This window comes from Mesoplodon mirus (genome assembly GCF_964341445.2).
Source record: "Mesoplodon mirus genome assembly, chromosome: 1".
NCBI classification, from domain to species: Eukaryota; Metazoa; Chordata; class Mammalia; order Artiodactyla; family Ziphiidae; genus Mesoplodon; species Mesoplodon mirus.
This window is the reverse complement of record NC_138976.1, coordinates 82,225,426-82,241,317: the sequence shown is the minus strand read 5'-3', so window position 1 is coordinate 82,241,317 and position 15,892 is coordinate 82,225,426. Positions and strand designations below refer to the sequence as shown.

The following is a 15,892-nucleotide window of genomic DNA, read 5'->3' as shown; positions in this document are numbered from 1 at the left end:
CCACCGCAGTGAGAAGCCCGCACACCACAACAAAGAGTAGCCCCTGCTCGCTGCAACTAGAGAAAGCCTGTGCACAGCAACGAAGACCCAATGCAGCCAATAAATAAATACATTTATTTAAAAAATAAAATTACACCTTTATTTCATTAACCTATAGCTGAAATTCATCATTTCCTTGAGTTATAACGGAGATGACAGATCACAGTGGCATTAGCAGTACCCGTGACTGTTTGCAATAGCAATTACAGGTATTAACGTAGCACATTGCAGTGTTGGCAGATATCTCAAAATACTGGTTGTATTTATTACTTGTTGGATGTTATAGTGTTATTAGACTTGTGCTTGATCCTGTTATTTAACATACTAATAAAGAAGCACGTGTATTGCAATACAATTTAAAAACTATTTTGATCACTGTATTTCAGTATCATTTGGTTTCCTTTGTAATCTTATGTATTCAAACTATGCATTTAAAAACATTATTCTGAGAAGGGCATCCCTTAGCTTCATCAGACTGCCAAAAGGGTCATGACCCAAAAAAGGTTGAAAACTCCCTACTTAGGTTATTTTCCTAAGGAAGTCAGTTTCTCAGGGGAATGGTCTATAAACTATAAGGATTACATTTTCTTGTGAAAGGTTTAACATATGGTAAAACATACAGAACATAGTAAAAATATTTCTTTTTTAAAATAGTGGTTAGAAAATGTGTTTTTTTAAACAAATAGAAATATACAACAATGTTATACATTTTATTTGATTTTTAAATAAATTTCCCCCAAGGTTGGTCTCTTCCAAGGCAAGAGGACCAGTGCTGATTAGAGGACAATCCCACATGGTGCATTCACCTGTCTGACTGGCTCACCTGTGAAATGCTGCCTTTGGAAGTCAGTCTCACCACCATTCGCATTTTATAACAGATTCACTTTGGTGTTGATCCCTGTTTTGATAAATGTTAGTTTTATATGACACGTTATCCTTTTATGCATTGGTGCCGTTTTTTAAGAAGTAAAATTTATTGAAGAATCACATACATTCAGGAAATTACACACAGCATGAGTGTACATCTCAAAGAATTTCCACAGCTGAACACGTGTGTGTAACCAGCACCCAGATCAAGCATGTGCGGTGTTTATATTCTTCTGTTTATAAACGCTATATATATATATATATATATATGTGGCATTTGATATGTGTCTTTGATGGAGTGGAGATGATACCTGCAGAACCACACAGCACCTTGCACCTTTCTGAGCACTGATGGACTCCATCTAAGGAGACCACGGACTAGGGGGAAGGACACAAGCTTTGGCTTAGCTTCAATCCTGTTATGACCTCTTGTGGTCTGTGCAACCTCTGACAAGTTGCTAAATCTCTTTGAACATCAATGTACTCATTGGTAAAATGAGGCTGTGAGGATGCCAATACTTTTCTTTCACGATTACCAAGAATTAGAAAAAATAAAATTAGAAAAAATAAAATTAGAATGTCTAGTATGTACAAGTGGTAAATGAATGATGGATGCTATTATCAGGAACTGTGAACACATCACAGAAACACTTTTTGTAGCCTAGAGGTTTATTGCAGCATAATAGAGGGGGTTGCGGGAGACAGGGCATCAACTAAAGTTTTCAGACTTGCCTGGACAATTTAGTAGAGTTAATTCACATGATGTTGAGTTTACTACAGGGTGGGTGTCTAGTTAATAGTAGAGTTAATTCACATGATGTTGAGTTTACTACAGGGTGGGTGTCTAGTTAATAGTAGAGTTAATTCACATGATGTTGAGTTTACTACAGGGTGGAAAGAAGGTAGGTATAAGAAAGAATTTTAAATTTGGTTATTATTTTCTTGAATTTCTGAGAAAATGAAATTCCCCATTTGGTAAATGAATTTTCTTTTTCTTTGGAGGTGTTGGAGAAAATTTGACAGATCCATCTGTTATAAAACCTGAAGAAAAACAGTAAGTTAATTTATCATTTAGAAAATTGCATTTAACACATTGTACATGGTTTCTTAAAAATAATTTTTAAACATTTCTATATCTTGCCTAGATCCTAGAAAGGTTTTGATGTCCCTTTTATCTATATCTGTATCTATATCTATATCCAAAAATATCTACATCCAAATACAATACAATAAAATACAATAAGATTTAAAATACAATAAGATTTTAAAGAATGCATAGATTAGGAAATAGGGGCAAAAAGAAAATAAGGAAGTAAAATAAGATTAAATCTGGAGTTGTTAGTACACAAAAATGGAAACTATGTATAAAGACCAATGCAGTGGTCAGAACTTTGTTGCAAATTTGACTCTGAGTTTTCTAGTGGCCCAGACAAAAGAGAAATATGGGTAAATTCAGCCTCCCTAGCTTTGACATGAAAACAATTAATGTCATAGGAGTAGCACAGTTTCCTTTGTTGTCATCACAGTGGAGTCATTGCATCTTATGGGCACTGTCTTCCATTACATGCCTATAAAATGAAAGCTGAGGGCATGAAGTGTGGTATTCAGTAACAGCAAATCTATGAGAGGACAAAACAGTGGGGCTTAAATATGGAACCATCAGATTGTTAATTCAGGACTGAAGTGTAAATTATATAGAAGGATGAGTCATCTGCCTAGCCTTTGAATTCCCATGGGCATTTTATCCCATAAGCAGGCTTTTGGGAAGACTTGGTAGTAGAGGAGGTGGTATTCTTCTGTTAAAGGTGGAGTAAAAAGAAGAGATGGTGATGATTAAGGGAGAATCAACATGGCAGATGACAGTCGTTTTCAAACATGAGCTTTCATCATAATCACCAGGAGAGCTTGTTAAAACACAGATTGCTGCCCCCTACCCCCAGCCTTTGATTACTCCGGTTTCTGATTCAGTGGGTTTGGGATGGGTCCAAATAATGTAACAAGTTCCCAGATGATTCTAATTCTGCTGGCCTAGTGCCCACACTTTGAGAACTTCTAGCATACAAAATTCTAATTTCTTAGTTGTCCTAAGTGTCTATACTTGGCCCCTGAGTTGTAAATCACACACGCACACACACATATATAATTATATAAGTGGGCAATTCATATATGATGAAATCTGAAACTTTCACTTCCCTCCTGTTGGACTCATATTGTAAATATTCACTGCTTTAATGCTCTGTTCTTTTACTGAACAATTTAATCTAAATATGGTACCATTTGTAGGCGTCTGTGCAAAGAGGTACATCTAAAAGTGTATTAGCTACTCCTGTGAACTAAGAGAGCTAGAGAAGATAAAGGTGAGCCATGTTGCTCCTGTGAATCCAAATCCCATGATATTTGACCATGGAGTTCATGTTGTAACCCTTAGGGTACAGATAAAGGCTTTGTTATTTTTCACTTTAGCAGAGTTGAAGTGTTTGTGGCTAAAAATACATATTATTTCTTCAGCAGCCCAGTGTGCCCAAGGGTTTTTAGTAGGAACCTGTATTACAAGTACTTCCTTTATAATTTTGCAGTGAAATTTTTTTGCATATAAAATGGATCAAGTTGATGTATACTCTATCATTTATTAAATTTTGACCTTGGTATATATATGTAATATGACCTGAATATTTCCAACTTTTAGAATTCTAAGAAGATTATATTATTCCTCTTGACAGTTGAGTATTTAACTGCATTCTATAGGCCAGTGGGTCTCAATTTCTATTAGGGTCACCTAGGGAACTTAAAAAAAAATGCTGCTCAGAATTAGCATCAAGTTAGAATCTCAGAGTATAGGACCCTGATGTCTGTATTTTTCAAAAGTTCCCCATGTGATTCTAATGGGCAGTCAGGGTTGGGAGCCTCTGTCTTATGTCAAACTTTATTTTTTATGACTTGAGGATGTCATAAACTTTGGAAGCTGATAGATTGGTATTACTGTAGCCTGCCTGGTTTTGTGGGGTCACCTAATTTTGGGTGCAGTTGGTCTTCATGGTGAAGATAATAAGTATTATTCTCTCACAATGTGGTGAATTACATCTAATCAGTTCAGTGAGACGGCATTTGGGGATGCCGTCTATTTGTTAAACTTTTGCTACACAAAGCACCGGCCATGAACCAATAGCATCAGCATCACCCGGGAGATTGTTAGAAACACAGACTCTCAAGACCCTCCCTAGACTTCCTGAATAGAATCTCAATTTTCATAAGATCTTCAGGTGTTTTGGTATAAATTAAAGGTTGAGAAGCAAGTGCTTTCACATGTTGTTTTATTCTTAACAACAACCTTGGAAGGAAGTGTCTTCAATCCCAGTTCACAAATGAGAAAACTGAAGCTCAGTGGAGATGGCAATGAGGAGAAGGGGGTCAATGAAAGGGAATGATCCTCTACCAAAAGGAAAGATGTTTTATGGTGCAAATTCTGATATTGTCTCTAATGCCTCTTGTCTCTTAACTTTCCCCAACCTTTTGCACATGAAGACAAAGTCATCAGACCTGCTCCCCCAAATCCCTTCTGGCCACTTAACTTGGTTCCTCAGGTCATTGACCTTCAGTGGAGGCTGCCTCAGTGTTATTGGTAGTTTGGGATTGCACCTTTTTTTTCACTTACTGCCTTGATGGTTTTGGGCATTTGACAGGTATGAAATGATAATGATGATGATGATGATGATGAGATGTTCTTTAGTAAATCTCTGTGTACATGACACTAATTAGCATTTCCTTGAAGGTGGAACCAAGCTACCTCCTGCTTTCCTGTGCTGTGAAAAATCCGGAAAACAGTTGTATATTTTTTCAAACGTTGTTATCTGAGACTGCAAGGCTGTAGGCATGGCGTATGAATGTCCCTACAGCCCTCCTTCACTCTCCCCTGCACAGGGAGTGGTCGAACGCCCGATACATACATATTATAAGTAATTTTGATTCTTTTGTCTTAACTTTAACGAAGCTCATAGAGGGAAACAATTTTGCTTACAGCTTTTATCTGAGAATCAGTGTTACATTTCTAAGTTGGGAACTTTCATGCTTTATTGGGAAGGAAATGGCAGTGTGGAATGCAAACGAGTGAAATATTCCAACAGGGTCATGCCAGAGAGACTATAAAAGGAATGCTTCAGTTTTAATTACTGAAGTAACGCCTTCATTTTTCACTTTATCAGCATCATAGAGTTCCAGTACTAAATATTGAGTGATTCTATCTCTTTGCCATATTTGGTTTCACCTTATAGAAGTGGTTCCTTACCAGATGGATTGAAAGAGGAATAGTTAACAGAGGCAGCTTATGCAGCCTGGTAAATACCACCAGAGCCGTATTTTGTAAGGGCGATTGAGTGACCAGGAAAGTTAATCCTGGGTGTCTGTTCACATTGTCTTCCCAAGAGATTTCCTCCACCTACTCGCCTCAGAGCAAAGAGGCAATCTGAGATCAAACTGACATCAACCCTCATTCTGAGCTTGGCACATCTTCAGAGCAGCTACTGTTATTCTGCCAAAAGGAAGTGGAAATTGAGATAAATGTTTCAATACTCAGATGGAAAAGTCCATTTTTACACCACATCCCTTTTGAAAAACCGCATTCCTTAGAAGCGAAATTTATTGTTTCCTTTTGTGATAGTTTGCTTTTCTTTTTTCTTAAGACGTGGTATTTAAGAGCGGTAATTGAGTTCAGATTTTAAAATGTGCTGTTTCCCACTCTGCATGTCATTAAAATAAAATATTAGCTTTCATAAAGTTTCTTTGGAAGTGTTTCTGGTGTGCTCTATTCCTTGGTGTGTAGAGTGTCAGCCGAAGAATAATGGTTGTGAATGATCAAATAATGGATGAACGTTGTTCCTAAAATCTGCTAAGAATCTATTATAATTATAGAGTGTTAAAAATGTGCCTAAGATATACTGACTGACTTCCACAAAATCATCATCTCCTAGTTGTCTTGTCTTTTCACAAAGAGCCCACCTATAGCAGTTTGCAGGGTAGAAGTAGCTATCAAAAGAGCCATGAATACTGGGCGTCGGGTTTTGTCGGGCTTTTGTGTTTGAGGACATTGGTTATTTTCAGAAAAGTATTTGGGTTTGAAACAATGCATATCAATTTTTTCAGAAAGGGTGTTCCAATACCAAGTTTATTTTACTTTATACTTACCTTTCGGGTATTCTAGTAGAACAGTTGGTAATGAATGTCATTCTCTCACCTCATATGCATTAAAAAGGGTCTCACTGTATTCTGTTTTAATGTGGTACATAGAAAATTCACTTTTCTATCAGATTAGCGTGGAAATGAGTTTCACAGTAGGTCTTGGAGTTGGGTCCAAAGATTGAAGTGCATTTGAATTTTAAATTTGCAAACCTAACATTGTTGCTTCCCCAAAGTGCTCTGTTCTTTGTTGGCTCCTTCAAGTTTACTGGGTTACTATGGGATACTGTTCGGTATCTCAGAGAATCCTAGTTGAGCTCCTTTTTCTGAGCTGTGATCTAATTGATATTCTGATATTTCCTCTAGATCAAGAGGAATGGTGTTTGGCCCAGCCAATTTAGGGGAAGATGCAATTAGAAACTTCATTGCAAAACATCGTTGCAACTCCTGCTGCCGGAAGCTCAAACTCCCGGGTATGCCCCCAAACAATTCTATTTTTCTCTAAGTAAATCTCTCATTGAACAACATCCATTGTAACCTGGGATAGAGTAGAAAATCTTAATCACATTTTTATCTCATTCGCAGTTGAGGCCTGACTTTCTGACTGCAAATTTTTCAAGTCTCTAAAGGGATTAAAAGGACAGGGATTTACTTCAGGTTCTGCCAAAATGTGATAAACAACATTGGGCCCAATACTTGTCACAGTCTCTCCAAGGGAAAAGTTCCTCCTACTTAATTGGGGCAAAATTGGACAGAGGCAGGTCTCTGTTCCCTGCCCCGCCCCCTCCCCTTTGGGTCTTGAGTGGTGCCCACAGAGTTTCTATTCTATTCTTATTTACTCATTGGACACTTGGGAGGGTGTGGCATGGAGGGAAACAACAGCTATCAATTAAAGTAGTGCTTTTCACTATGAAAACCTGCCACTTTCAACATACATCACAAAGTATATTTTAAAAATCTGATGAGATAATATGGCACACTTTCTCTGAAACTAATAGAGTCAGCACAGAAAAATATTTCTAACATAAAAGTAAGTGGCTGGAGGTCTGTGTCCCCCAGATTGGCAGCCCCAGCTCTGCTGCATTTTTTCCTTTTATCTCAGAAGGGATGCTTTATGTCTGTCTCAGCTTGCTCACTATTTTTCTAAGGTTGCGCCACACTTGCCCTTAGAATGGAATTTCACGTCTTTTAAGCTGAGTAGCCCTTCCAGCCTTATCATAAATGATCAAACCCTGAATTGGAAATCAGTAAAAGATCAACATCCATTGTAACCTGGGATGGAGTAGGTGTAAATTTACAACAAAGAAAGGCACTTTCTAATCTTGTTGGAGTTAGAGGTAGGAGTTGCCCTTGTGGGCACAAGGTAGCAGAAGACTGGGATGTGGAGCAGATTGCAGTTCCTGTGGGAAATAGCTTATTAGCCAGGGGTGGTGGCGGTGGGGACATCAGACTGGAGCAGTACAGACAGGAGGGGTCTCGATGTCTTCTTGGAGCTGCCCAGGACTCCTTCTCACAAACCACCCAGAAGAACTGGGCAAAGAGATCAGTCCATAGCATATTGGCCAAGCTGCCCACTGGCCTCCTCTGGTCAGAAGGAGCCCAGGAAGGAGAGGGGGCTGGGCTGAGTGGCATCCAGGCCCCCAGGTAAGGGCCCTGTGGGAGGCAGGAGCTGACACATATCTCCATCCCGTGATTGCGGGCTGGAGTCCAGCCCATTAACTCAGCATCCTCAGGCGCTGACCTCTTCCCAGGACTGATTCATTGTTTCCTGGGCAGGGCAGCTTCTCATTCTTGATCAAGGACTGTATCTCATCAACCAGGAGAAAGGGGGCCTTGAGGCATAACTCACTGCTTCCATCCAGTTAGCTCTTCTGTATGATTACGATTTCCTCCCTCCCTCCCTTCCTTTCTTCCTTTCTTTCTTTCCCTACTGTGGTGGCTTTTGAGTAATTCAATAATTCCTCCATTTCTGGACCTAATCCTTGCTTCCTTTCAAAACCTTAGTTAACACATTTAAATGGAGATAAAAAATATCCTCATTTACTTGAACATTTAGTAATTTGAATTTTAAAAAGTTTAGCTTGGAAAACAGGATTGGGGTGATTTTTCTTTTTGTTTATGTTTAACTTTTTTTTAATTTTCTTTTTTTTTTTAAAGAGAGGCAGTTTAGGGTAGTATAAGAGCATGGGATTCATAGGGTGAGCTCACATCCCAGAAATGCTTTTTGCTAGTTTTGTGACCTTGGCCCTCATTCTTATCTGTAAGCTGGGGATAATAGCACCTATCTCATAAAGTTGGCGTGAGGGTTGAAGTAATGTAATAACTGTTGGTTATTATTAAACTATAATGTGTATTAGTTTTATGTCCAGATAATCCCCATTCAACATTAAAAATAATACAAGGAATGCATGTTTAAGATTAACAGATTTAATCAACACAGCATACAATGGTTTACAAACATTTAAAGGTCACTCTCCTCCATAAGTTTCTCCCCAAGGGTTACCTTTATTAATGATTTCTTTTGATAATTTCCCTGTGAAATTAAAGAAGGAGGCTTCAGGAGGCATAAGGTCTGATAATTGGGTGAAGTCTTTATAGGTGCAGCCAAACCTGAGGTACTGCTTTGTTGCAGAAAACTGACCACTGACATCCCGAGTCCACCATTTTGGCTGCACTCTCTGGCTCTGCCATCATTCAACAAGTGAACATGCCCTGTTTCCAGTTTGGCCTCACTTAACTCTGGGCAGGTCATGACTTATAGGGCACCGTGTATTGAGTCAAGCAACCAAAGCTTGCCTCCCCTGCCCCAGTGAACACAGCCCTGGGGAGTTAGAGTCACACATGGGCATGGTGGGGTGTAGTTTGGACATGGTTGAGGGTTTGAGTTTCACATATCAGTGGCCCAAGGGAGCAGAGTCCTCTCTGAGCACTTGGCCTAAAGTCCTGAAGTCCAATCTATCTGTGTGAATATTATGTTCTTAAGGATTCTCTATAACTGTCTTAATTGTCTTCCTTGCAGATTTAAAAAGAAATGACTATTCCCCCGGAAGGATAAATTCCGCCTTTGGACTTGAAATCAAAACTGAACCAGCTGAGGAGACTCCAGCAGAGGAAGAGGGTAATAATCCTCCAGAAGACCTCACACGATTGTAAAAAAGGGAGAAGTAAGAAGATGACAGCCCTTGCCCTCCCTTCTATGAACTCTATGGTAACATAGATTGATTGATGTAACACTGGTTATGTCAGAGCCTCTGCCAGGATGGCCTTACCCTGAGGGCCTCCTGGGACATGCCTTCTGAGCCTCATGTCTCCCCTCCCCAAGGACCTCACTGGTGTATGATGAATGGGTTCTCCTAGATATTGACCTGTGTGCAGGGTGCTTTGCGTGTGTTCGTCATCCTCAAGTTGCACAAGAAGACAGATGACTCAGCCAGGAATGCTGCTCCTTCATACCTCATTCCTTGGTGCAAAATGCTGGGCACTAAAGAACCAGGCAGATAAATTTAATTTATTTTCTTACTATGTGTGCAGACTCTAACCTCCACTACTATTCATCACCTCACCCACTTATTGTATTTATGTATATATGTACATAAAAAAGTCACTTGACTCCCTCCTCTCCTTTCCAGCAGCACAGGGCTTTGAATAGCGACACAAAGGAAAACAATGGAGTAAGGGTGTATTTGCACAGGCTGGAGCACCCTCCTGTACAAACTAACCAGTAAAATGTTAGCATCCTGGTGAAATCTAGATGGGTTTCAATATTGTCAGTGAATCGTATGATAACCAAGCATTTCAGGTTTCTCTGGAAGAGAGGAAAGGGAAATCTAAAACAAACGCCCTTGCATCCTTTTTTTTTTTTTTTTTTTAAGGGAACAAGGATATATAAAACTAGAAATTATTAAGAAATGTTTTCCCTTCCCTTATGCTCAGGGACACTATTGGTTAGAGAGTTGACTAAGCCAACCTCTAAAGTATTACTCCCTTTTTCAAACCTGGGTATATAATATTACAAGCTAAATTACTTTATGTCAGGTCCTATGAGGAAAGGTGGGGTTTTTCAATGAAAACATGTTTCACAGGTAATTGCCTGGTTGAAATACAGATTTCTGGTGGCTTAACGAGTGCTGGAGTGTATATTTTAAGTATGACCTGAGCACATGTGATCAGTTTCAGTGACCTGAAGAAAGGGTCCCTGGAAACCACACTGTACAGCAGTGGTCCCCACCCTTTTTGGCACGAGGGACCGGTTTCGTGGAAGACAGGTTTTCTATGGACCCGGTTGCAGGGGGTGGGGGATGGTGGGGGGGGGTGATGGTTCAGGCAGTAATGCCAGTGATGGGGAGCGGAAGATGAAACTTTGCTCACTCGCTGCTCACTTCCTCCCGTGCGGCCTGGTTCCTGACAGGCCGCAGACCGTTACTGGTCCGGGGCCCCGGGGGTCGGGGACCGCTGCTGTACAGCATGTTTGGGGGATCAGTCATCCCTCTTTCGCACTTATCAGGGTCACCCTACCTCAGAACAAGCACAAATTGTTCACACAAGGAGGAGTTGGAAGGCTGGGAATCTTCTCCCCACTCTTCCTGCATCTCCTTTCCTCATTATAAAGTGTTCCAATCTACCAGCAATAGACCTCCTGGATTTGAAATTTTCAACTTACCTTTATCGTTAGCCCTTACATTAGCTGGCTTGCTTTTTAAATCAACACTCCTGCCTTCTCAGGGTATACTTCGGGGAAATGTTGCCCAGGCATAGGGGGATGGAAAGCCAAGGATTTGATTTGCCAAAGATAGTGTCTGGCTCTTGTGAGATGCGCAAGGGCTGATTTATAGCCTTTTTACTTTGGTCTTTGGGGTGGTGGGAGGTGGGAAATTTGGGTGATTTCTTGATTGGCAATGAGGATAAAATGTTAATGCTTTTTTCAGAGCTTAACTGCTTTATCCTGTTCTGCAAATCAATAAGGGATCTCTTTGTGCTCACTTCAGAGCCATGTTCAACTATGGAAGGAGGCAATTTGCCTATCCAAGCCAAACTAAAAGCATTACTTCATTGGTCAAATATTTGTTACCTGGAATGGAACTTGAAAAAACACATTTTGATTTTAATTTTCGGTGTTATGATTTTCTCACTCTCTTTTTAAGAAAAATCACCAGAATAACATTTTAAAAAGATGAACCAGCTGCTGGGCAAAGGTGACTGTGGGATAGCTTGCATGCAAATACCAATGTGACAATCATGACTTTGATTCATGACCACAAATGAATGAATTCATCCATTTGGTTAATTTTATTCAACAGATATTTATTAAGTGCCTTCCCTGTGGTGTGTAAGTGATGAGGGTGCAATGAACATAACATTTCTTTGCCCTCAGAAAGTGTTATATCTCATGTTTCTTTCTTTTTTGGTTGTTGTTACAAGTTTGGATTTCTGGTGAGTGCTAAAAAACTTGACTTCTGGGCAAATGTTGAATCCAGAGATGTATTCCATACCCTATCTGCCAGTGGGCAATAGGTTCAGACTGGAATAAGAGAATTAGGGCAAATAAAAAGACATAGATGGGGCTGGTTGTAGGAACCACTGAGGAAAAATGGATTGCATAATCCTTGTATGAGCCCTTAGCCAATCTCACAGATGGAAATCTGAATCTGGGGACCAGAGAAGCAGCCAGGTTCCTGGGAGTCCTTCCTGAAGGCATCCTGTGCACGGGTATTCCCCTCCATGGGGCTGTACATTCCTGGAGTGACTTCTGCCCCATGACATCTTAAAGCTTCTAACAACTCTGGGGAATGAGATCAGATATAGTTTTGGGTGTTTCTTACCCCGTTATTTTCTGTAGCTTTGCAGAACAAGTACTGGGTGACTAAAACTTCCCTACCAACCATTTAATCAAAAATTGAAAAAAAAATATTTTTGTTGTTACTGTTTGAGTTGAGACGGATCACTCATGTTCTAGAAGTCATGACACAGATGCTCCTGCCATGGCTTGTTACCTTTCTCCATCAGTCACCGGCATCTAGCACGAAGTGTGGCACATAATAAGGTTTCAACATTATTTGTTGAAAGAAATAATAAAACCCTCACATGATAATGGATTTCATTCACTAGTTAATAAGTCAGATTTGCATTTTTAATCTAGAAGGGAATGATTACCAATTCCTTAAGACCCAACACAATTCTTTTGATCTCTCTCTGTTTTAATTTTCCAGGAAATAGCTTTTAACAACCTACACCTTGTCTGTTGAATTCTCAACCAGTTCTTGCCCTTATCGTTGTGGCGATAATACCAGAGTACCGTCCTTCTTACTGGTGACTATTGAAATGAGATGATAACTTCCCAGAAACTGCCTAGAAATAATCATCACTTTATTACCGTTTGAAAAGAAGATTGATAGAAAAGTCATTTGAAAGATGGTTCATTACCATGCCCTAGTACGATTTCTTTACTCACATCTCTCCAAAGCATGAGAAAGGGAGGATTATTCTCTGAGGTCGGAATTTGAAGGCTGTGTGTTTGCCTCTTTGAAGTCTTGGTATTTAATTTTCTGTAGTCATTTCTTGGGCAATTTTCTAAGAAACTAGTTGAAGCTAATTTATCATAAGTTAAAGTCAAATGACAGAAAAGATTTTTTTCCCCCTTAGCAGCATTTTATTCCACAGAGGTTAGCTTCTGAAGGAAAATGAGACTTAAATAGCATTTCAGATCTCCAGCCACATGGACGGGTACACAGAATAGAAAGGGTTCTGGAAACCACACTGATTTTTTTATTTAGCATAGTTATTATTTTGTGATTTTTCTTCCTGGACCTTGTTATACAGATAATGAAATGCTCTCCTAAAAATAATTAGTTAAGTTGCTTAATTTTTCAAAAAGAAACTTTCAGTCCTCAAGAGATAACAACCCTTGGTATCTATCATTGGCCGATTTGGTTTAACTTTATATAATACTTTTAACCTTTGTCTTAAACCCTAACTCTACAATGAGATGAGGTAACTTGCCTTACCTTTTCAAACAAAGGCAAACAATAATGAGAGACCATTTATAAGGTCCTTTGAGAATCTCATTTAAAAGCCTTCTTGTGAGCATGGGATCCAGTTCAATAAGTAATAAGGGGTTTTCATTTTTCATATTATGTGACCATTATTTCATGTTTACAGAGGATGCTCAGTGGACTTGTTTCAGTATAACCACAGAAGTGGTTTCTGCTGTTTCTCTCTTTCCAAGGGGAAAAAGCTCATTGCCCCCTTTTTGTTTTGAAACTTAATTAAAGTAGTTCAAAATCAGGATGTTCACCATTTTACAGTGTCTCCTACTTATTTTGTTTATTGATGGATTTAGGTTTACACAGCTAACATCTTTTGCCACCTTCTGCCCAAAGAAAGCCTTCCAGGATAGGTAAAGCCCAAATCTGACACCATCATTGGTGATATTTTTAGGAATGAAAAAAGAGCAGGTTTAGAATCTTGATATTTGTAAAGGTTGATGTTTTACAAAAAATTTAATTAATGCTGATTTAGATTTTGTCAGTGTAGTGCTGTTTAATAATAAGAAAATTCTTCCTATGGCTTGCCAGTGTCTTTTAGTAACTAACTTCCTTCAGAATTCTCATCTTCCCCTAGTGGTTTTTGTTCGTTTGTTTTTTATTTTCATTTTGAACCTTTAGAAATTCCACCTGCTATATTAGTCAGAAAGTCCTTACAATTGTTATGGTAGAAACCCTTTGGCTAATGACTGTCCACATGTGCACATAATAATTGCCTTTCACTGGAGGGATTTGGGGGAATCATCAGTGGGGTCATATGATTGCACTTTGGCTTCTAGTGAATCTTTTTCTGTATGTCATATTGGTAACCAGTAAGAAGTCACAGAACCTCAGGATGCTTTGGTAACCAAAAGAAATCCTTGGTGTGTTATGGGCTGAATCGTGTTGAAATCCTAACCCCCAGTACCTCGGAATATGATTGCATTTGGAAATAAGGTATTTACAGAGGTACTTAAGTTTAAATCAGGTCATTAGTGTGGGCCCCGATTCAATATTACTGATGTCCTTTTAAGAAGAGGAGATTAGGACACAGACACACTGAAAGTGATGATCACGTGAAGGCTGAGAGAACGCAGCCACCTCCAAGCCAAGGAGAGAGGCCTCGGAAGAAACCAGACACACTGACGTCTTGGACTCCCAGCTTCCAGACCTGGAGGAAAGAAATTTCTCTTGTTTAAGTCACCCAGTCTGTGCTGCTTTGTTATGGCAGTCCCAGAAAACTGTTACAGTGTGTTGCCATGGGATTTCCTACTTGCCCCTGGAATTTTGTAGAAAGGGACTTGGGGAGCAGAGATGCTGGCAACAACAAAAGAGAGGAGGAGGAGAAATGACCGTTGGTTGCATGTATCTGCTGTGGGAGAGGACAGAGGATATCATGGATGGCGGCAGGACTGGTGATTTATTTTATTGAGAGAGTAGAGAGTGATGTGTTCTGGAGATCACCTGAGTGTTACAGAGGAAAACAAACACGGTCTGGGCTTCATGACATGGGATGTTTGCCTACTGCTAAAGGGCTTCTGGGGATTGGAAGAGAGGTATGGTGATGATGTATAGTGTAGTCCTTAGTTTTGTACAACTTCCGTATATATCCTATTTAAGAAGTACTCATTGAGCTTTACCATGTGTTATGTCCTGACCCTAAGGTTAGACCTATGAGATAAGATACATTTCTGTCTTCAAGGCTCTCCAAAACAAATAAGGAGTTTACAGTATACTGATTTGTCATTGCCCAGCAATCATAAGTCAGTATATAACTGATAATGATTATAATGATAACTTTTTAATATTTTTATTATTATAGGCAATGTGTGTTGAGCACTCATTATGTTCTAGGCATTGTGCTAAATGCCCATTACCAAGATTTGAAAAGGCTGCTTATACAGTAGGCAACTTAATTAAGTCAGCTACCCAAGGAGGAGCCAGGATTTAAAGCTCAATCAAATCAATGACATAGATGGCTAGGCAATACTAACCAGCACACTTAGAATTACTAGAGCCTGAATCCCTATGATGGTTTGAAACACAGATTTGGAAGTCAGACCTAACTTAGGCCACTGGCTGAGAAAATCCAAACTGGCATTTGTGGAATGTTACCTTGTGTCCTCTCTGTACATGTCATTGTCAAGGAAATCTTTGCTGCACAGTAAATAGCCATTTATAGAGTGTGAGTCCATGGTAGAGCCACTCCCTCTTGACGTCATCAGAAGGTAAGTGCAAGATGATGAGTGGGTTCTTTTGAGTCTGGCACTGTGTCTGCCAATGAATTTTTCTGTTTCCACTTGCATTTCTGTCCTCTTTTTATGTCTTCCTAAAAAATTAGATATTTGTTGGTCAATACAACAGCTAACTATTTGATAGCATCTAGTGACATTCCAGTTTATCAATTTATAGTGAAAAATAGAATCTGTGCAAACGACAAAACCTTTATCAGTCTGACCATCACACTGTGTTCCTGGAGGCCTTGGAAGCTGGATTATAATCAAAGGGTTGCATGAAGTGCATGGAATCAGAACAGAGTTAGATAAATCACATACTTAATGGTGTCAGGCTAAGACATCCTGTTTCATCCCATCTTCTCCAGAGGTATGGGCCTTCCAGTGGGAGTGGAATACCCAAAGTCTGCAATATTCCAGACTGATTCCAAAGAACTGAAAGTGACCAGCCTTGGGAAATATGGATGATAATGAGAATTTTTTTTCTCACCATCTTCCCTCCCTCCCTCTCTTCCTTGCTTCCTTCCATGCTTCCTTCTTCTCTTCATTTTCCTTTCTCTGACT

At 39.5% G+C, this 15,892-nt stretch overlaps 1 protein-coding gene across 1 annotated transcript in view; it reads left to right on the top strand.

Annotated features, from left to right (window-relative positions):
• Positions 1-10,319, top strand: part of TRPM6 (transient receptor potential cation channel subfamily M member 6) — a 140,091-nt gene extending 129,772 nt beyond the window's left edge. Inside the window, 3 exon segments of the mRNA XM_082628121.1 lie at positions 1,909-1,960; positions 6,442-6,548; positions 9,095-10,319. Of these exon segments, the coding sequence (XP_082484247.1) occupies positions 1,909-1,960; positions 6,442-6,548; positions 9,095-9,228 (293 nt within the window). The 3' untranslated portion in view covers positions 9,229-10,319.
• The last annotated feature ends 5,573 nt before the right edge of the window (positions 10,320-15,892 follow it).